At 45.5% G+C, this 23394-nt stretch overlaps 1 protein-coding gene across 2 annotated transcripts in view; it reads right to left on the bottom strand.

The window, feature by feature from the left end:
* The window catches only part of LOC115096615 (collagen alpha-1(XXVII) chain B-like), a 514116-nt gene that overhangs the window by 149540 nt on the left and 341182 nt on the right, over positions 1–23394 (bottom strand). For both annotated transcript variants that reach the window (XM_029611498.1, XM_029611499.1), the window contains exons 28-31: positions 15880–15933; positions 7116–7169; positions 1869–1913; positions 1667–1711 (exon numbers count right to left, since the gene is read on the bottom strand). In XM_029611498.1, coding sequence (XP_029467358.1) covers positions 1667–1711; positions 1869–1913; positions 7116–7169; positions 15880–15933 — 198 coding nt within the window. The remainder of the gene's footprint in view (positions 1–1666; positions 1712–1868; positions 1914–7115; positions 7170–15879; positions 15934–23394) is intronic.

The raw sequence follows: 23394 nt of genomic DNA, 5'->3' as shown, positions 1-23394 counted from the left end.
ACTTCCTACGTGCCATTTCTAAAAGCACACAGACCATTTTACCCCTCTCAGACCCTTGCTTAAAACAATAGTTGCAAAGTACATGGCAGCATTTAACATGTTTCCTTTACATTAAATTTCAGTGTGAAGCTACTAGTTGAAATTAACTACAAAGTAATAGGTGGGATTTTAAAAGAGTTGCTTGTGCAGAAAGGTCCATACGCGCAAATATATGGGCCCATCGCCCACCACTTGGACTTTAAAAGTGGCAAAGTACGTGCGTATGTGTGTGTACGCAAGGAACAGAACATTTGGAAAAAAGGGGGCGTGTTAGGGGGCGTTCTGGGGTGGGGCTAGCATTTACACAAATAAATTGCTATTTTAAAAGCTGCCAAAGTGATGCACATGGCCGGTGCGTCCTTTTAGGTGAAATAGGCGGTCGCATCGGGCACCGACATTTAGGGATGCGCCGAAGATCAGCCATGTGGGACTGTGAGTGGAGCCTATCCTACTTGCAACAGAGGAATAAAGATTTGGCGGGCTGCGAGCAGTGCCCATCCTGCTCGTGGCCTACAGAAGCAAACACTCAGAGGCATGAATGCAGTAGGAGTGGCGTGGGGGGGGGGGGGGGCAGGTGCATGGCAGAAGACTCGCCTAGGGCGCCTAATGCCCTTGCACCGGCCCTGGTGACACATGTTAAGTATTGTTCACCTGCGTATATTTACTGCCGCTCGATATCTGGTGTAAGTAACTGTAAACAACTTAAAAGTGAAAAAAATGACTGGGTGACATGGGGGGGACTTCAGGCTGAAGAGCCAGGAGGGTGTTCCCGAGCTGCAGAGAGACTGGGCAAACTGGTGGACTAATTGGTAAAACCGGTAATTTCCTTCTTGTGCACATTTTGCAAAATGTACACGTGTAAAAGCCGACAATTTATAACAAAAACACGTGAGTTAAATCTTCTCGTATAAATGATTATAATTAGGAGCACAATTCCACATGTAAATCACATTTTGCCATTTATCCAGATAAATGTTTGACTTCTCTGGGTAAGTGGTGGCTTTACTGCCACTTAGCCGGATAAGTATTAAAACCAGTTATTTATCTGGCTAAGAAAGCTAGGCAGTTAAGTGTAAAACACTACTTATCCAGCTATGTTCAATATTACATTCTGTATACATTTTAGATACGCGAATATTTGTTGGGTAGATTTATGTGTATTTTATATCATGTGTGTGCAATTGCACGCACGATATAAAATACATGAGAGTGTGCGCATCCATGTGTCTGCGTATGTGGGCACTTGCTTGCTTGTTTGAAAGTTACCCTCCCTGTGTGGGAAAAGCATGCACAAACATTGCAACTAGACCACCTTTTGAAAATTAGGCCCGCCCCCCCCCCCCCCCCCCCGTCATGATTTGAGAAGAGGAGTTACATGGCTGAAATGACACTGGAGCTGAGGGAAGGCCCAGATAAGGCCCTCTGCTGTAATATCTTAAGTAGACTGTTTTTTTAATCTTATCGTACATGAAAAAAAGACCACAACTCTCACATTTCAGTGATGGCAAAACACTTGACTTGTATGTTCACCCAGATAAAATTTAACCAGAGGACTAAGAACTGAAAACGCTTTCTTTAGAGAAGAACGTAACACTTCATTACAGGGTAGTTTTTAAATAGCACTTACTGGGAAACCATGAAGCCCCATCTCCCCGCTGGCTCCTGCTTTTCCCTGAAAACACAACATTACAAAAATGATATTCCAGCTACCTATGACTTTGCACTTGTTTCCTAGCTGAAATTTATATCAGATTTGGGTGCTACTCATCTATTTTCAAGGCAGTTTAGTTTTCAGAGACAGCTTTTAGCACCGTCAGAATATGACATACCTGATAACCACTGAGACCCTGCCTTCCTGGCTCTCCCTGAATGCCCTATTAATGACAAAAAAAAAATGTTTGGCATTAGAAATGGAATGTTGATGGCACCATCTTGTTCTCAAATATATACCACCCAAACTCAGTCATGTTATCATGATTAATAAACATCTAAAGTGTTAAAAGAACAAAGTTTGAATACAGATATCTGTGCTATGGAGCACAATTGTGAAAAAAAAACCAGATCACAAGTTAGAGTTTTCAAAATCTAGTCTTGCTGGAGAATAGTGCTAGTTTTATCTGGCTATCAGAAGAGGCAGCTCTCTCTGTGGTTAAATCAAAGAGAACTGCCCTTGTGCTTTGATTTAGTGAGATGGACAATATCTTTATATTAGGAAATGTGGAAAAGATAAAAGGACATTACTTGAAGGCAAAAATATTTTATTATTTAACCAGTGTGTGGAATGTTATAGATTGTGAGGAGTTATGTGCCATCATCTGCGTTCTCGCTCCTTTTTTTTTTTGACCTGGCTCACCATCCTCTACACTTGGCTTCCAGTCTCCGCAAGCTCAGTTATGCACAAGTTAAGTCTGGAACACAAACCCAGGTATCCTACCTAGTAGTGTAATGTGTACCACTACTGCCGGATCATCAGGCTGGCCCAATCACTGGACATTTTAAACAGAAAACTGGATAGTTTCATGAGATCATGAGGTATTAATGGAACTGATGACGCGCTATTTCACTAACTAGGATAAGTAAGCTGCATAGACAAGATACAAGTTTTTATTTAATCTTAAACCTATAGGACAATTTCAGAGTTATGATTAACTATAGCCCACACAGTTGTGCTCACTGTGAAATTCTATGAAGCTGATGGGATTCAGAGTTTTTAATCTGCATATATTTTCCACTTTTAGGTCCTACATCATGACTGACTTTATACACAATCAGGCCGATACAGTACAGTGCGCTCCGATGGAGCGCACTTTTAACCGGCATTTGGACGCGCAGTAAAAACTGCTTTTCTGTGCACTCTCCGACTTAATATCATGGCGATATTAAGTCGGAGGCCCCAAAAGTTAAAAAAATTTAAAAATTTAAAAATTAAAAATGGGCCCGCGGTTCACAGGTTGAAAACCAGACGCTCAATTTTGCCGGTGTCTGGTTTCTGAACCCGTGGCTGTCAGCGGGCTCGAGAACCGACGCCAGCAAAATTGAGCGTCGGCTGTCAAAGCTGCTGCCAGTCACCGCTCCTGTCCAAAAAGAGGCGCTAGGGACGTGCTAGTGTCCCTAGCGCCTCTTTTTGCCGCGGACCCTAATTTAAATAAATAAATTTACTATATCACGTGCACAAATATAAATAGAGGCAGCGCACAAATATAAATCGCTCGCACAAATATAAATAGAGGCAGCCTGTGCCGGGCTTGGCTTTACTCCTGTTGTTACTACAATGGAAGCAAATCTAAGACTGCTTCAGCCTGCCCTTTTTGATATGGAGCACTGTTTCTTTTCTGGAGAGAAAGAGAATCCATTTCACAGAGGCCTGAAAGGATGTGCCCAGTGAAAAGGGTTTACGGTGCCATCTGGATCAGACGATCTGACCAGTAATTAGAATACCCTCACCTGATCACAGCTGTCAGCAAAAAAAGAAAGAAAGATATGCAATGAAGTCCAGTAAAGATATAATTTCAGGAGGATCAACCCAAAGAATGTGCAAAACCAGGGAAGATATGAGAAGTTTTAAGCCAGGCCTATTGTCTTCCTTTAAAAGGAGAACTCATTTCTGAAGGTTTGAACATTTAGCAGATTCCATCAATCTTCAAATATGAGCACATGTGTGTTACTCTGAATCTTTATGTTCTCTCTTTTCAACTCTCTCCCATCTTATTTCCTTTTAAGACAGAGTGTCCAGCCTTTTATTTGATTTTGATTGGGAGCCTGAGAAACTGCTGCGGGAGTGCTGGGGAGCAATCCTGCTTCTGGAAGATGGAGAGTACCCAGGCCTTGACAATCTGTAGCGCACAAGGCCTTTGCAACCTGTTGTGGGGGAATCTAGAGATGAAGTGTACCCTTGGGCCATGATGCGCCTGCAGAGGAGCTACGAGAAGCGCGGAGGCAGGCGAGGAGTGCCCAAGCACGGGCGGACAGGCTGGAGATCGATGGCCCTGGCCTCTGCCGAACCTGATGCATTGGAGAGACCCAGCAACGCAATGCTGGTCTCTGAAGTAGCCCTCCGGCCACTTGACAGCCCTTTCGGACATACTGTAGGAAACGGCAGATGTGACAGGACAGTCAGAGGCTGAGGGCGGAATACGTGGACTCAGACAAAGACTCAGACGTGGATTCAAACGAAGACTCAGATGTGCATTCAGACGAAGACTCAGATGTGGATTCAGATGGGGTTCAGGATGAAGAAGACTAATGAAGTGCTGCCATGCCATGCACCCTACACAGCCAGTCAAGGCAGGTCACGGACCAGTTGGAGGCGAAGCAGACTCCAAATTGACATCGACTCAAATACATTAGAGTTCAAGATGGCAGTGAGTACTGAAGGAGTAGGAAGACGGACATCTGGACAACAGAGACGACGGACATCAGAACAGACGACTGAAGGTATCCAGCCAGAACCCATAGCAACAACGTCTTGGACTGAGCTTCGGGAGCTCGGCATGATCGACGCACCTGACAGGTCATTTGATGGAAGACGAAACCTCTGACCTGGCGTGGAAGATACAACAGAAGGTCATCCCGAAGTTGGACTGAGGATGAGCCACTAGGAGGTAAATCTGGAACCAGGAACATAATGGTGATCTGAAGGAAGACATGGAGAATCTTTGGCCATGTCAGATGGAACTGTTCCACTGAGTACCCTACACACCCCAGCCGGGATGGTCGGGGACCACTCGGACCACAGCGCGTCCTACACAACAAAGCTGGGCTGGTCGCGGACCACGCAGAGACGGAACAAGCCTCGGAGACTTGGAGCATCAGGATTTGGAACAACAGGACTTGGAGACATCAGGATTTTGAGACATCAGCAAAGACCAGGACGGAGACATGAGACGAGAGACCAGGACGAATAGACGGGATCCCACGAAGAACAGAGTGCCTAGGAGGAGTAGAAGATGAGGAGTCACAAGGAGGACTGAATCCTTGCAAAGGCAAAGCTGGAATGCAAGCAGAGCCCTTTTATAGGGCTGAAGAGGACCTCCCTTGGTGATGTCATCAGGAGGAGCCAGGAGGGCTTCCCTTTAAATTCAGCAGAGAGGGGTGGCCCCGCACTTAAGGAGGAAGCAAGAAAGAGAGGGCAGGACCATGGAAAGCGGGCCTGCTGCAGATGCCATGAAGAGAGAGCTGGACCAGGAACAGGCCCCAAAGCTGGAGGTGGCACCCTGCCGCATGAAGAGGTGGAGCGGCGGCAGCGGCGGCATCCTGCCACTGAGGAGCAGGCCTCCAGGCCTGCAGGAAGACAGCAATGCCTGCGGCCCGAGCGCAAATGGAGGCTGAAGTCCACGGCTCCCTGCCATGGTGAAGAAGGAACGAGGGCGGCTCCAGCCGCAAGGGAACACCGGCGGCGGCCACCGGGCCACGAAGAGGAGCTCCAGAGTGGCCTCCAGGCCGCAGACAAGGATGGCACCAGTAGCGGCCTCCATGCTGCGGACTGCAGCAGCGACGGTGACATCAGCGGCTCCAGCCGCGAAGGCAGGAGACTGCAGAGCGGCCTCCAGGCCGCGAAACGAAGACAGACAGTGTCGGGGAGCCGGACCAGCTAAAGGTGAGAGGCCACGGGCAGAATCGCAACAGAAACAACCCTTCCACATTTATATATCTCTCAAATTTTCTGCTTTTAAAGTCTTACAGCCTGAATTGTGAAAAAAAAAAGGTTTTCTTTGCCATACTGTTCTCAGTCTCAGCAGCAGTGAGGGCACTCCTTTTTCTGATCAGGCTACCTTATTTTCTTCCTGAATAGAGTGGGCCAGTGCTGCCTCTTCCTTCCAGAGGATTAGACTTGGTTATTCTTCTTTCTCTGCACAGGGGGTAAAGCATATTCCTGCCTCTTCAATCTGATGTGAGAGCTGTCTTGAAACTTGGTACCACCTCTTTTTCATGAAGTTGCCAGGCTACTACCTCCTATCTCACATTGAGGTACTGCTCCTGAACCCGGAGCCAAACATGGAGGAGCCAGACTGCACTGCAACCCTAAGGGCCATTTGGTTTACAGGCTGCATGAGATAACTTGGGAGGGCTGGAAGGCGTGGCTTGTACACCCTTATTTTAAGATAGCATAAAACTATGGACACTAGAAAAGGAATGCACTGAGTCTCTGATAAATCCCAAACGGTAGAAACACACCCTTTGAGCCCCTTCCTGAAGTTTTGGAAGGGAAATCGCGCTCTAAGGGCTGATCTGTACTACAGCTTCCCCAGGAAGTATCCCTATTATAGGTGTGTTTGAACTGTAAGTAAATTGGTTTTCAAAGGTTGATAATTTTTTTAAAACTCTTATAATGCACAGGATCTCCATTCAATAACACTGAATAAATGAAGCATCTACACCACCTAAAAAAAACAAAACCCTTCTCTTTTCCAGTACAGTCTATGTGGTGTTCTTCATGCCTGTTCCATAAATGGAAGCATCCTTTGAGACTGTAGAATAAACATTTCCTAATATTCCTCCTGGCAAAAAATCAAAGCTATTCTGCTGCCTCCAGTGAATGAGAAAGAGTCAGAGATCTGGGAAGGTATATTTAGATTAAAGTCTGGGAATGTGTCCATTTACTTTCTGAATATGGGAAGTAAGCTGCCAGCTCCGGGGTGTGCATAGTCTGTGCTCCACGGTTACATGTCATTTCTAGGACTGATCATGAGCTGGAACTGGAACTGAAGGAGTTAATAGCCTGCTAACAATTCTGCTGTTCAAAGCAGAGCAGAAGCTGCTGGAAGTGCTGTGGTCCTTTTTAGTGCTGTCGTACGTGCACTTTTTCTATTATAAGAAGAAGAAAACTAATCTCCCTAAGAAATCTATTCAATCTCAAAACCAAAAAGTGCAGACAAACAAATGGCAATCAGTTGATGTCTGCTGTAAGTGGTAACATTAATAGATGCCTTGGCCATTAGCCTCTATTTATGTCACTTATAACAGATGTTGGCTGACTACTATTTGCTTGTGTCCACTTTTTGGTTTTGAGGTTTAAGTGTACTTTCAACATATTCAAGAATTGTTCTTCCATCTACTTAGTACTCCAGTGAATTTACCTTGCCACCTGCCGACCCAGGCTCCCCTGATGGTCCATCAGGCCCCCTGGCACCCTGAGAAAAAAAAAAAAGGGAAGGTTAAAAAGCAAAATGAACAGCAGGTGGTTCTCTTAGGTTAATGACCCTGGAGACCATAAGAGATGCCAAACTCTGCATACACTGCAGACCCACCACATCCTGAAACATGAAGTCCCCAGCATAGATGTTGAACACTCCCACTCATTCAAAACAAATCAGCTCTTTCAGTGTATGTCCACTGAATCTCAATATTACTTTTAAAATTCGATATCTTTCTTACTTCCCATCTTTACTGGTCTCTTGTTATAATAGTTATGATATGAAGTTCCAAGGAGGTAAACTCAGAAACAACATTAGGAAGTGTTCTTTTTTTTTTTTCATGGAAAAGTTGGTGGATGCCTGAATGCCCTTGTGGAAGATGCTGAGGTGGAGACAAAACACAGCGATATAAATAAAGGATTGTAATGAAGCATGGAAACCTGTATGGAGCAGTAGTTCAGCCCATAAGAGCAGTGGTATGACTGCTTTATGATTCCAGGAATACACTGGGGTAACCTACACAGAGCAGCAGTTACAACCATGATTGTACTGGCGAATTAGCTTGGGGATTGGTTATGTGAGAAACAAAACTGAAGATGCGGGGCCTGAAATAGTCAATTAGCAGAGGAGCTGGAGGCCAGATTTTGGGCAGGTTCTAAATAGAGGTGGGAAAAGGGGTGAGTGGCCAGGTAAAAGACTTGGGAGGAGGAAGGAGTTGGTGGTGACTTTCATAAAGGATTTTTGTGTGCATACAGTATGCCTAAATTGGATGAATCTTTACTAGGAAGACCGGAAGGACCATTTTGGTTTTTATCTGGCTTAATTTACTATACTATGTCAATGCCTTCTTCTCCACTTCCCTCCTACAAATGATCCCGTAATGCCCTTCATGCCCTACAGACCTTATAGAGAATCACAACACTCACATAGATCCCCCTCCCTGAATCCCTGCTGGCCCCTTTAAAATTTTGCCCTCCAATCCCCCTCTTTATTCACAAGCACTAGCTCTATAATACTATCCTTCTCTTTAATCCCCTTTTCTTCTCTTGCACCACAGATCCTTCACTGTCTCTCCCTTTTGCCTCCATTTTCCCATAGACTTTATTGCCCACATCTTCACCCACATAAAATTCCTCGTTTCTGATCATAGCCCTCACACATCCATTTAAAGTGCTTGCCTCTCACAAATGACATCAGTCATTATGCATAATCAACACACAGTACTTACAGCAGCAGCTAATGGTGCATTCTTGCACATGAAATCCAAATAATTCAAAGCATATAATTATTCCATCTAGCTAAATACCAAGAAAAGTAGTGACTGAGACCTTATGATATAGAGGGCACGTTTTAGCTTATAAGCATTAGCTTAAAACATATGGCAGTGGTGGCAAGAGAGAGATGGACAATGCTGATTAATGCCTGGAGATTCCAGACTTGTTGCCCTGGAGAGAATCGAGTCAAAAACTTCAGGATTTCTGAGAGTCCATACAAAAGGAGGTACATACATTAAGAATATTTTCCACAAACAGAATGGATCAACCTCTTACAATATCTAGCCTATAATGATCTAGATGACTTCTCTTACTGCCACGTTAATGCACTTAAATGCATGGAAATAAAAATCAATAAACAAAAAATATATAAGGTGATATATATTTATTAGGCTAATTTAATACATGGGTAGCCTCCATCCCAGTCAGCACATGGGAAGGGTCACAGATCTAGCAAATCCATGACCTGCTGGAGTTCCTGGGGGGAAAGTCTAGCTTTCCAAAGCCCTTAGGGTTTTCCCGCTCTGGTAATCTTCTGCACACCAGCTTCATGCAGATCACAAACTATGTTTCACTCCAGTGGATGTTGTTCAAAAACAAAAATCTTTTCTGGACTGATACTGGTGGCTGGAAAATAAAAATCCCCAAACTCTGGCACATCATGAGACAATGCACCAGTACCATAATACAAATCCACAGTATAAAAATAAATCTCAGGCTCTTCTCACACTCCCCCCCCCCAAACAAGTAGGTTCTTAGGGGCATGACCCTTCCGCCTTGAGTCCTTCCCAGTACCTGTTGGACTACTGCAGATCTTTTCTGTATTCCTCTTTCTCTTTCTGGAGTCTTTGGTCAGTTTGGGTTTAATAGTTCTCTGAGCCCATGGACTTTTCTAGGCAGGATGCCTCTCCTCTGGTACCTCCCAGTATACTCATCCCTCAGAGAATTCCTTTCTTCTCAGGGCTCCTGAGGAACATTTTGCCCTTCCACTCTCTGAACTCCTAGGAATCCCCTTTTCCTATAGTTCCTTCCTCTCAGATGAGGCCTGGCAAATCTCTCCCTTGGTTCCAGCTACCTCCTTTAAGTAGGATCACTTCTCCTCTCCTGAATCTTCTCTGTGAAGAGTGAAGAGAAGACCCCGAACATATAAAAACTCCAGATCTTGGAATCCCTCTCCTTAGTACTTCCAGCTTCTACCTCTCCTAGAACTCCTCCCAGTAGGGAGTAGTATATCTCCTTATCACACATTTACACTACACTGACGTCACATGAATGCAAGGTCTAGTGAAACTTCTGTCACTCTGAGGCCATTCAGATCAGCTGAAGCCTCTGTTGATGTTTTTATAAAACGCAAAGCTACCTTTTCAGGGGCAAAAATGGGTACCCCTCCTTGCACACACACCTTGACTAAATTTTAAGTATTAAGTCAGTCCAATAAAAAGGTATCACCTTACATATTTTTGGCTTATTGAATTCTATTTGTGTCTTAAAAAAAAACAAAACAAGACATCCATTTTTAGATTTGTTCTTTTTCTGAATGCTTTCATACAACATTGAAATGAATAAAGTTAACTCTGAATAAATATTGCAATGTTTTTTAAATTACTGTTTTTTTGTTTATAAGGTAATTTCACAGCCCCAAGAACCTGAGGCTTTCCAGTCAGCAAATCTCTCTTCTTTTCCAAATAATACTGTGATGAGTGGCATGAGTGTGACCCTTGGTGCTGTGGTGTGGTTGAGGCAGCTTCATAGGCGAACCTACGAGGCCTACACTGACAGCTGGTGAGGACACCCTGAAGCGGGACAGACTAGAGCTTCACCTATATCAGCTGCCCTCCCCGCAGGCTGGGGGTACTGGTATCCAGCTGGACTTAGGTGGGTCCCTAGGGCAGTAGGAAGAGCAAGAGTCAAGGACATGCCAGGGACAGGACAGGCAGCAGACAGGAGATACTGGGAACAGGCCAAGGGTCGGGACAGATGGCAAGGAGGCATAGTCGGGCCTAATGGAATGGTCAGGTCCAGGCAACAAGCTAACCTAGTCATGTCCAAAGCAATGATCAGATCCAGGTGGCAAGCAAGCATAGTCAGGTCAAAAGCAAGAGGTCAGTACCAGGAGATCAGACCCAAGGATGGACGAGGACAGACGAGGAGACACTGGACAAGATGAGATAGGCAAGACTAGGCTGGACGAAACAACCTAGACAAGGCAAGGCTGGACAAGCAAGGCTGGCAAGGCATGGCGGGATGCAGGAATGCTGGAAAAAAGAACAACACATACTGCACACTAGGCAGTAGACTCGTGGTTGAGACGAGGAGTTCAGGGCTCGGTGGGTTTAAATAGTCTGAGGTGGCTGATGTCATTTGCAAGCACCGTGTCTATTTCCCGCCTGGGGGCCTACATCATGTGTGCACACACGCCTAAGGACGCCAGTGGGGACGTGATGACAGCATTGAAGCCACATGGACAGTCGAGGCTCATTGGTGAGCATGGTTGGCCAAACATAACAAATTCTTTAGCATTCTCTTAATATCTAGAGAGTAGAATTTGCTTCCTTCAGATTAAAAGGCTTTGTATACGAGTAGTCAAGACAAATTCTTGCTACATGAAAACTTGAGTTATCTTTTGTAACAAAGATAGGAATGGTGCATGACATTTTGCTAACAAAGAAATGAAGAAAAGTCCAGATAACAATCTGGCCATTGGATCGCATGATGTGACCAAGCAAAGTACTACCAAGAAAAAGCACTGTCAAGGTCAAGAAATACAAAAAAGTCTTAAGTAAGAACTCAAAGGAAGGCTCCACTACTGAGTTAATAACCAGGTTCAAGTTCCAGCCTGTCAATGGTCTTTGATTTTTCAAATTTGCAATACTGCTGAGGTACAGGTTTCTTTGTCTGGATGAGAAGCAATAACTCGTTTCATATATCTGTGAAACAACAGTGAAATAGATTTAACATCCATATTCACAAAAGACACAGAAGCCCAAGCCCCTTCTTTTTTGTATGATATTGCAAAATGCTTCCATACCAAATAGCAGGCTTTGTTATAGTTTCTTCTTGCCTTATAAAAAAACAAAAACCACCTAAAGACAATTTTCAGAGTAATCTAGGCATGTAAAAATGGATGAACACACCGAGACTGTCCTATCTGAAAACTGCCCTCCTCTGGCTGGCTAAACGTCCACATGGCTTCTACAGCATGTATAGCTTTAACCAGACTGTGAGGGCATTTAGTCAGGGGAGGAAAAGAGCCTTATGCATAATTCCAAAAGTATATACAATATTTTACCCTTCTAGACCACCCATTCAAAATAGCAGTGCAAAATACATGAATGTTTTTAGTTTATGTACCTTATGCTAATTTTCAAAGAGAAACTACTGTACAACTATTTCTATTTTAAACTATACCCCCCTCTCTTTTTGAAAAGACTCAGAGTGGCTTATGAGCCTAACTAATTGCATACAATAAAATTTAAAACATACAATAAAATAAAATTAAAACCATTTTCAAATACAGTTATACAGTAATATTTTCTCAATACACACAAAATCGCAATCCACCTCAAACCACCTCTCATATAGGGGAGCCCCTTAGTATGTCAATTTTCAAATTGCCTCCCAAGGACTTATCACAGTCAGCGGCTCGAGGGACGGACCGCAAGCCACCTCACTCACCTGCAAAGGAGCACCAGCTCTTCCATGGCTGGGACACCACCTCTTGTGACCAGGGCAACTTTGCGCATGCTCGCACATCTACACTGCAAATGGATGCCACCGTCTTCAACTCCTCAGGACCCTTCCCTTAGGCATCCGTGCCTATATTTAAGGGACCTTTGGCGGGAAAGGTTCAGTGGCGCCTGGTGATGTCAGCAGTATTCCCTACTTAAGCATGGTCCGCACTCCCTATCATTTTCTCAGCAAAGTGACTCCTGCCTAGTAGCAGTGCTTGTTGAACAGCATGCCAGTGTTCCTGATTCCTTGCCTCATCCAGCTTCTTTGCTCCAGCCTTGTTCTGTCCATCTTGTCCAGTGTCTTCTATGTGTCTTCATCCACCCTTGGTCTGACTCTCTGGATCTGACTTCTTGCCTGAACCTGACCATGATTGCCTGCCACCTGGATTTGACCTCTTGCCTGATCATGACCATGATTGCCTGCTGCTTGCCTGGATCTGATCATCCGCGTTAGCCGCCTGCCCCGACTTTGGCCTATCTCCGATTCCATAATTATTATTAATTTATTTATATACCATCAATCTGAAGTACAATCTTGGTGGTTTACAATAAAATCAAATTTACAAATACATAAAATAAATCTGTTTAATCATAAAAGCTAAATAAGATCACAAAATCATAAAAGAAGAAAAAAACCCAACTAGATCAATTTTCCAATAACATTCGATCTGCATTGAAGAATCACTGCTATATTATTAGTCTGCTGCCTGTCCTGACCACGGTGTGCCTTTGAACTTTGACTCTCTTCATCAACCTAGGGACCTGCCTAAGTCTTGCTGGCCACAAGGGCTCAACCTGCGGACGAAGTGGCTGGTATAGGTGAAGCTTCAGACTGTCTCGCTACACGGTGCATTTGCCAGCTGCCGGTGTAGGTCTTGTAGGTTCACCTATGAGGCTGCATCAACTACGCTGCAGCTCAAATGGCTCACAAACCCCCCACTACTCATCACAGGACTGTTTAAAATAATCCCCTTTACTGCTCTTTCTTCCCTTTTTAGAGCTCACAGGTTAGCTTTCAAGCCATCCATTTCAGGAGACATGGGTCTTGTTTTGAAAAAGGGACCTTTACTCAGTAAACAACAAAAGGATGTGCAAATGGACCATTTCAGCAAACCCAGAAACTATTAATGCATAGGTCACTAGGATATTGTTTCAAAGACCTGTGTCTTTAAATCCAATTCTTACAACCTTAAAACTACTTTGTTTTGCCATTTTTATTATACACAGACACCTGGCTATGTGAACCATGGATAGTATTTTGGTACCAATTCACCTAAAATGAAACTTAAGACATCTCTTCCAACATCTGCACATTTCTTGACTTGTAAAATAATGCTGGCTGGCCTCATGTATAATATCTATATCAAAATTATGTCACAATTTTGATATAGATATTGTATTTCAGAAAAGATTTTTTGATATACAGTGGTTTTAAGGTATGAATGTGGAGGATTGAGATTTTGTAGCTATGAGTTACATATTTTGCATTTTTCTGTGAAGCTGTGGTAATAAAAGTCTTTGTACATGTTTGGGATTCATTCAGTGAATTTTTCTGACTCTCATTAAGTGGAGTTTTATGTACTAAAATAGCTCTAGATTCAGTGCATGTACCCAGCTGCACATGCATTTCTATGTGAATTGTACAAGCATGTTCCGAGAGGCATTTTTTTCATTTTAAAAAGTATATGTAACCCCTGTGCCAAGGGGTCACCTTTCCAGCCCTGGGGAGCATTTGCCTGGCAAACCCAGGGTCGGATAGACTCAGTCTCTGGATATGGGCTGGGGACAGGATAACCAGTAAGGCCAAACTGGATGAAGACACTTCTAAACACCATCCAATAAATCCAATATCCACACCTTACTTGTGCTCCAATAAAATACATTTTTAAAAGCTTTTATCATCTACCTCTTCAAAGACTGAAGCGAGTTACAGTATTAAAAGTAGAGCAATATGGTTCATACATAAACATAAAATAAAATCACATCAATAAAATAACAATCAGTGACTCCTACTTGATGTGCCTACATGGGCATTGTAATCCAAAGAGATAGAAGGGAAATAATTGTTAAGTTCAAATAACAGTTCAAATTCTTCTTAACTTTTATTGTCATTTTGGCAAGATCACAGAATTCCCAGTTAGCCACTTCATTCCTTTCAGCTGTCTCACTTAGACACCGAAGCCTCAGTTACTCCACCGCTTCTGTATCTCTTCAGGGCAAACTCACTCATTCAGCAATCTTTATTCCTTACTGCACTTCAGGGCAGTCTCTCTCACACGGAAATCCTTCTTTTTGCTTATTCTTTTGTGGAACCAGTGAGGGTCCAGGTTAAAATATACCCTCTGTTGTAGAAGGCACCACTTTTTACTCCATTCAGAAACAGCTCACATCCAGACACACAGTACAAGAGTGGTACACACCTAGTCCTTTCAGGCACAGTATCAGTCCCCAGCCCTGTGAGATGAAATAACCAGCTGCAACCCCTGAACGTTTAAGCCACCATCCCTCAACATAGCTCCTGAGCTTACATCCAAATCTAAACTCTTTCCCTTCCAGTAATTAGTACTCACTGTTCAGATTCAATTCCTAATCTAGCCTCTGCATACAGAAGCAGCTCTAGAGACAGGGCACCTCCCGGCCCATTGGAGCTTAGTGCTAGTCTCGAGCTCTGCATGAAATAACCCACTGCAACCTCAGACTCAGCTAGCCCCCCCCCCCCCCCCCCCCCCCCCCCCCCCCCCCCCCCCCCCCGCAGCCTCTGTATCCAAAACTCAAAGTCCAAATGTTGTCTTAGTAAGCAAGAACTTGCAATCCAAATCACTTGGGCTTCTGTTCACCTCTGGGCTGTTGGAAACCCCAGGCACTCCTCTACTCACACCTTGTAATACACACTGGTCTCTCTCTTTCCAGTCTCAACCCACACTGTAGGTTCTTTATAGTACTTCTGGCTGAAGCACAAATGTTCTCTTCTATTCCCCTTGTATTCTGACCCACAATGTGGGTTCTTGGTATAAGGGAGTGGTCAGCTTGGAGAGTGAACCCTTTAGGCCCACTCCGACAGCTGACAGGTGAACTCTGGGATGGGCCTAGTCAAGAGTTTCACCTATACCAGTCCCTTTCTCCACAGACTGAGCCCTTGGGTTCCAGGAATTGGCAGGCAAGGATCCCTCAGGGTATAGTGAGACAAGAAAGTCTGGGGTCAGTCTGGGTCAGGACAGGCACCAAACTGCAATGCACCACAATGATGCATTGTGCCAACAGTCCCTACACGTGACACTGAGAAAGGGTCAATAGTACAGCCTAACAGCCTTCTATGATACAAACTGAGAATATTTAGCTTCCATACTTTTCTTTCAGTCACCTAGACCTCCTAAGATCTAATGATATTTTTGTGTGTTCTGATGTTTCTTTCACCCCCAACATGCAAAGCAGATGGGGGTCTGATCATAAAGCAACTAAAGCATCTAATCTATACAGGAAAATGTTTTTCCACTGATAGGTTCAGCAAGGTTCTTGATGAAAACTAATTTTATTAGTATAGAATTCTTAAGTTAGTGTTTCACAGAGATATGTTCTTTCCAGATTTATCACGCATTTGTCAGCACTACAGAAACCCAGCACACAATCAACATTCTTCTTATTTTTAAGAAAAAAATAATACTTTGAAGCAATACCAGCCATTCAAAATTAGTAGCTCCTCACCCGACGGCCTTTTGGACCCCTTGTTCCTGGTGGACCACTAAATCCAATGGGACCCTAAAACAAGTAAGCAAAGATTTTAACAAGCAGTCTGCATCAACACAAATTAATTGTAAATAAATACTCATTAAAAGACTGAATAAGCTAGAGAGATTTGCTAACCCTAGTGCATAGTTTGTCCTCTAGCCCCAGCACACAGCAGACCAGGCCCAGTGCTAAAGGAATTTATAAACCACACGAGGTGCTCTCCTACTTTGCTTTGCGTTCCTGTCACTGAGGAGCAGTCAGGACACTCCTGCTTCTGAAATGGCTGCTGTGCTGGGCGCCTCTAGCCCCGCCCCGCCCTCAGACCATCCCTTTCGCTTACTCCGGGGCTTACACGCATCCCGGGGGTTTACGCGCGTGGCCGGGCCCTTTGAAAATTGGCCCGGCACGCGTAAGGCCCGGCCATGCGCGTAAACCCCCGGGGATTTACGCAAGTAACCTTTGAAAATCCAGCCCTATGAATTTTAACGTCAAGAATTGGGGTGTCAGCAAGCCAGATACAGCCGTAAGACCTCCCTTAAAAAGGGAGATTACCTGGTCAATTCAATCATCCACCCTCGGGCCGTGGAGGGTGCCGTACAATAAGCATAGTCATGTTAGTATTTTTTTAAAGCATTTTTTTTAGTATCAAAATTTTTATTATTTTATTTATTTATTTATGTATTTAATTGGAGATTTTTATATACCGCGGTACGTATAGAAATACATCACCTCGGTTTACAGATAACAATAACTTAGCAACAGGCTTTACATATAACAGGTTATTCAGTAAGTAAACAATAAGTTAGCAACAGGCTTTACATATAACAGTTTATACATTAGGAAAACGATCAAGAGCTTCAGGTTTTATATCAATAACAGTCTCCAGAGACTAAGCTATAGCTTCTGTCATAATAATCAACAATGAGTGTTTAAGCGCAGCGTCACTTAAGTCATTAACCTGTTGACGGCAAGATCCAATGTCAGTGTTGATTCAATACGCGGAATAGCACAGCGGGAAGGCATGGAGAATGAGTAACAGGGGGATAAGCAGAGAAACATAAAACAAGTGGATTAATGAAGCACATGGCGAAGGGGAGGTATAGAAGTAGATATATCAGCAGTAGGGAAGAAAAACATGGCGTCGGAGAAAAAGATTATACAGGTAAACTGAATTTAATGTTAGTTATTGATCATTGATAGAAAGCTTGGATCATTGATAGAAAGCTCGGACAAACAATCTGTGTTATTAGAAGAAAAGAAAACAACAAACAACATAACCTTAAGGTACCATGGTTCTTGTGTACTTTGAAGGCAACTGTATACAAACAGTTACATTTCCAGTATATCTTCCCTTCCCTCTCCCAACCCATTCTCCCCTCCCCCACTTCACAACACTGTCTCCAGCACTCTATGTCTGAACATTATTATAGACCCACTCCAAACACTCGATATGTTAAATCCCTGGAACCCAAGGTCCATCATCTCCTTGATACGTCCACTTCAAATTAACAAATGTTAATTCCCCTAGAAAGTCAGGGTCCACTTTTTATAATCAAACTTCGTGCTCTAGGAGGCAATGTTTGTAAATACTTTTCCCAAACTGCCAAAACCAAATTCCAGTGAAGAAAAGTATTAGGGATGTGAATCGTTTTTCAACGATTAAAATTATCGTCCGATAATGTTTATATCGTCTTAAATCGTTATAGAACACGATACAATAGAAATTCTAACGATTTATCGTTAAAAATCGTTAAATCGTGTTAGTGCGCACTAACTCGAGTTAGTGCGCACTAACTGAAAATGATACAAATAAACACTTTCCAGGTCACTGAAGGTCAGTTAGGAATGAATATGTGTTCCTATTGGCTGGCTGCCCTCTTATCTATTGATATTACCAAGGTTACCACTGAGGTGATGGTTGGGGGGATGGAAATGGAACTGGAAACTAACGAACACCAACAGAAAATGAAACAAAGTGTTCACACTTCCCAGGTCAGTAAAGGTCACTTAGGAATGAATATGTATGTATGTATTCCTATTGGCTGGCTGTGCTCTTATCTATTGATGTTACCAATATGGTTGGGGGGATGTGAAATGGAAACAGTTGGAAGCTTGACAAAAAAGTAATGTAATGATCAGCACTCACGTGACTAGAACTTGTTTGTTTATTATTTTTGTTAGCAGGCACCTGAAATGCTAGTGCATGTTGAATTTGCCAATCACTGTGCATTTTAGAAAGGTGGTCCTGGCTGGAACTGTACACAGTTCAAATATATGTAATTGATTGTTGGTAAGTGTATTTTTTAAGTAGCCACACTGGCACCAGTATGTTTACTTTTCCTCCTACTTAACTCACTAGCTCAGCTTTGTAAGAAGGGCTTCTCTGCTTGTGTGTTGTTTTGTTTGGTGTGAGGAGAGCAGAAACATCAGATCTTTATTCAATCTACTACAGTCATCTCTTACAGTGCCCTATCCCTATTAATACCAGGAGTGTTGTGATCTTCCTGCACACAGTGCCCTAACCCTGATACCAGTCTGAGACAGCTCCCTCCCTGCATTACTAGTGAGAGGCTGGCTTCACAGACAGGGGGGAGCTGCCTGACCCTCACTCCTGACTTCCCCCATGTCCCAGCTAGTGAATGGTGTGTGGGTGAGGGGGGGGGGGAGGATGGTGAAGTCTGAGACAGCTCCCTCCCTGCATTACTAGTGAGAGGCTGGCTTCACAGACAGGGGGGAGCTGCCTGACCCTCACTCCTGACTTCCCCCATGTCCCAGCTAGTGAATGGTGAGTGGGTGAGGGGGGGGGGGGGGAGGATGGTGAAGTCTGAGACAGCTCCCTCCCTGCATTACTAGTGAGGGCTGGCTTCACAGACAGGGGGGAGCTGCCTGACCCTCACTCCTGACTTCCCCCATGTCCCAGCTAGTGAATGGTGTGTGGGTGAGGGGGGGGGGGGGGAGGATGGTGAAGTCTGAGACAGCTCCCTCCCTGCATTACTAGTGAGAGGCTGGCTTCACAGACAGGGGGGAGCTGCCTGACCCTCACTCCTGACTTCCCCCATGTCCCAGCTAGTGAATGGTGTGTGGGTGAGGGGGGGGGAGGATGGTGAAGTCTGAGACAGCTCCCTCCCTGCATTACTAGTGAGAGGCTGGCTTCACAGACAGGGGGGAGCTGCCTGACCCTCACTCCTGACTTCCCCCATGTCCCAGCTAGTGAATGGTGTGTGGGTGAGGGGGGGGGGGGAGGATGGTGAAGTCTGAGACAGCTCCCTCCCTGCATTACTAGTGAGAGGCTGGCTTCACAGACAGGGGGGAGCTGCCTGACCCTCACTCCTGACTTCCCCCATGTCCCAGCTAGTGAATGGTGTGTGGGTGAGGGGGGGGGGAGGATGGTGAAGTCTGAGACAGCTCCCTCCCTGCATTACTAGTGAGAGGCTGGCTTCACAGACAGGGGGGAGCTGCCTGACCCTCACTCCTGACTTCCCCCATGTCCCAGCTAGTGAATGGTATGTGGGTGAGGGGGGGGGGGGAGGATGGTGAAGTCTGAGACAGCCCCCTCCCTGCATTACTAGTGAGAGGCTGGCTTCACAGACAGGGGGGAGCTGCCTGACCCTCACTCCTGACTTCCCCCATGTCCCAGCTAGTGAATGGTGTGTGGGTGAGGGGGGGGGGGGGGAGGATGGTGAAGTCTGAGACAGCTCCCTCCCTGCATTACTAGTGAGAGGCTGGCTTCACAGACAGGGGGGAGCTGCCTGTCCCTCACTCCTGACTTCCCCCATGTCCCAGCTAGTGAATGGTGTGTGGGTGAGGGGGGGGGGTGGATGGTGAAGTCTGAGACAGCTCCCTCCCTGCATTACTAGTGAGAGGCTGGCTTCACAGACAGGGGGGAGCTGCCTGACCCTCACTCCTGACTTCCCCCATGTCCCAGCTAGTGAATGGTGTGTGGGTGAGGGGGGGGGGGGGAGGATGGTGAAGTCTGAGACAGCTCCCTCCCTGCATTACTAGTGAGAGGCTGGCTTCACAGACAGGGGGAGCTGCCTGACCCTCACTCCTGACTTCCCCCATGTCCCAGCTAGTGAATGGTGTGTGGGTAAGGGGGGGGGGGGAGGATGGTGAAGTCTGAGACAGCTCCCTCCCTGCATTACTAGTGAGAGGCTGGCTTCACAGACAGGGGGGAGCTGCCTGACCCTCACTCCTCCGGGGTATTGTGATCTTCCTGCACACAGTGCCCTATCCCTGATACCAGGGGTGTTGTGATCTTCCTGCATGCAGTGCCCTATCCCTATTAATACCAGGAGTGTTGTGATCTTCCTGCATGCAGTGCCCTATCCCTATTAATACCAGGAGTGTTGTGATCTTCCTGCATGCAGTGCCCTATCCCTGATATCGGGATGTGTGCAAGAAGATCACAACACCCCCGGTATCAGGAATAGGGCACTGTGTGCAGGAAGATCACAACACCCCCAGTATCAGGAATAGGGCACTGTGTGCAGGAAGATCACAACACCCCTGGTATTAGGGATAGGGCACTGTGTGCAGGAAGATCACAACACTCCTGGTATTAATAGGGATAGGGCACTGTGTGCAGGAAGATCACAATACCTCTGGTATCAGGGTTAGGGCACAAGTTCTAGTCACATTGACTGATCACATTACTTGTTTTGTCAAGCTACCAACTGTTTCCATTTCCCATCCCCCATATACTGTCAGTAGGAAACTTGGTAACATGAATAAATAAGAGGGCAGCCAATAGGAATACATATTCATTCCTAAACTGACCTTAACTGACCTGAAAAGTGTCAAATTGTATCATTTTCAGTTAGTGCGCACTAACTCCCGTTAGTGCGCACTAACTCGAGTTAGTGCGCACTAATCGGAAAAAACGATTTTTAACGATTTTTTAACTAAAAAATCGTGCCTAAGACGATTTTCTTGCCCTGCCACACGATTTCTATCGTTAAGACGATATGGAAAACGATTCACATCCCTAAAAAGTATATTTCAAGTCCATATGTTCCATTTGTATCATGTCACGCACATATTTATCCATTGCCAAAAGGATGGTGGATTTTCACCTCTCCAGTATGGCAGGATGGTTTTCTTGCCCACAACACAGGCCTTTCGGACAAACAATCTGTGTCCCCTTGATTTAAAAAAACAGGAGGAAACTGTTCAAACAATATGGCTTCAGGAGACGGAGGAATAGTATAACCTATGATCTTCAATATATACTTAGTTTTTGAAATCCATAATAGCTGAATCCTTGAACAAGACCAAAAGACATGTGACAATGTGCCCACCACAGTGCCACAATGGCCACTTAAGTCGGTATCAGAGAATCCAGCAAAAGCATTGCTTTTAAATTGCAAATAAAAACACCTATAGGCATAATCAAAACAAGGTGCTCTGTATGTGCTATTTCTATGCAAACTGATCTTGTGGTTAATACACCTCTGAACTACCAATTACATCTATGTTATGCCTTGACTTGTCAAACTAAAGGGGTAATCTATACTATCAAGTGTCCACGCAAAAAATTCTATATCGGGATAACTACGCGCACAGTTTGTTCTTGCATGATTGAACATCATAGTTTTTTGAAAAAAAGTTGTTTGACCATCGCATTGGTGTCACACTGTCTAGAACTTTATGCTTCTATGTAATAGCTGTGACTTTTCACGACGTCTTTTACAGGTTGAACAATGTTGGATCCATCATCTGCAGACTCTCATACCATCTGGCTTCAACACAAATTTAGATCTTTCTGTGTTTCTGTGACTGGCTTTCACAAGATATTTGTGTATTTTTACTGTTATTTTTGTGCCTTGTTCTTGATGATGGTTGCTGATAATGTTTTTCTATTTAGATTGTCTAGATGGCATCACTTCCGGTGATGGACCTTTAATAAGGATTGTCTACGATTGTGTCAGGATGCCTCTTTTAAAACTGTTGCCAGGCCCTCTTACCCTCATCTGCCTGTTCCAGCGTCTGACTCCACTTCTCTTGAGGCCATGGGCCACCGCCTTCGACCTCGGGCCACCTCTGATGCTTCTGTCTCTGCAACGGACGTCCGTGCTCCCCGGTGGGCCTCCCCGCATGGTCCGCAGGGAGACGCCACCGTCCTGCGCCGTGCTCCTCCCTAGGTGCGTGCGTGCGCATCTCCTCTTCTTTTAAAGGGGCTGCAGCGGGAAACTAACCTGCGGCCCCAGACAATGACGCCACTGGGTCCTGGTATATAAGGCCAGGCCCAGCCTCAGTTAGTTGCCTTTGTAACAGGTCTCCATGCTGGTCATGTACTTCAATGCATCCTCTGGTGCTTCCTTCATGTTCCTGGTTCCTGTCTCGTCCATGTTCCTGATCCTGGTCCTGATTCTCTTCCCTGTTCCTGTGTCCTGTGTATTCTCTACTTGTTCTACGGATTGACTCCTGGAACTGACCTCTGCTTTGCCTAACCACACTACTGATCATCTCCTGGACCCAACCTCTGCTTTGCCTGACCACGCTACTGATCATCTCCTGGACCTGAGCTCTGCCTTGCCTGACTACTTTATTGATTGTCTCCTAGACCTGACCATTGCCTTGCCTTACCGTTCTTCCTTGCCTGCCGCCTGCCCTGATTCCAGCCTGTTCAATGACGCCTCTGCTATACTTATTCTGGACTTGGCCTCTCAGGCTTCGGCCTGTTCTTACTCGGGTGCCCCCTGTCTGTCTCTCGTTCCATTAGGTACCGGGGTCTCTGGGACTCTGCCTCATCCAGACCAGACTTTCTACTCCTATCGTTGCTGGTCCCTGGCGGACAGAGGCCCACCTAACTCCAGCCGGCCCCAGTACCCAAGGGCTCAACCTGCAGGGAACGAGGGCTGGTAATGGCAAAGATCCAACCGGCCTCCGTCAGTCAGCCAGCTCCGCCTACCAACGGTGGGGACCCGTAGGGCTTGCCCTGCGGGTTGCATCAACCCCACTTCGGCTCAAGGGTCCACCTCCTGTGCAACAAAAACAAGATGGGGCAGGCAGAAGACAAGCGGAAGCTGGAGAACCTGCCAGAGGTCAGGACGGGCAGAAGAGAGAGAAATCCAGATACCAGGCCGAAGTCAAAACCAAAGAAGCAAACAAAGGCAGGAGCGGGAGCAGGAGCAGAACAACAGGAACAGGAACGGAGCTGGAACAGGCAGGAACATGGGAACGGAGTCAGGAACAAGCAGGAACACTGGAACCGAGTCAGGTACTCAGGAGAGTCAACCTGTTGCCAAGGCAAAGCAGAGAAGTCTGAAGTGGCCTTATATAGGCCTCAGCTGGTAACTTCAGGTTTGGGGCCGAGCCGAGGTTTCCCACCACGGCCCCTTTAAATTCCAGGCTTCTGTGCGCATGCACGCGCCTAAGGGGATGGTGCCCTTGAAGAGTTTGGCGGTGTCTCCCTCATGGGGAGGACGCTGCGTTAAGGCCCCGGAGCGGTCTGCCCCGGAGCGAGGAAGGCAGCAGAGAGATCCGGTGACT

The sequence above is a fragment of the Rhinatrema bivittatum genome, chromosome 8 (assembly GCF_901001135.1).
Source record: "Rhinatrema bivittatum chromosome 8, aRhiBiv1.1, whole genome shotgun sequence".
Taxonomy (NCBI): domain Eukaryota; kingdom Metazoa; phylum Chordata; class Amphibia; order Gymnophiona; family Rhinatrematidae; genus Rhinatrema; species Rhinatrema bivittatum.
Note: the sequence above shows the minus strand (reverse complement) of the source record. Positions and strands in the feature narration are given on the sequence as shown.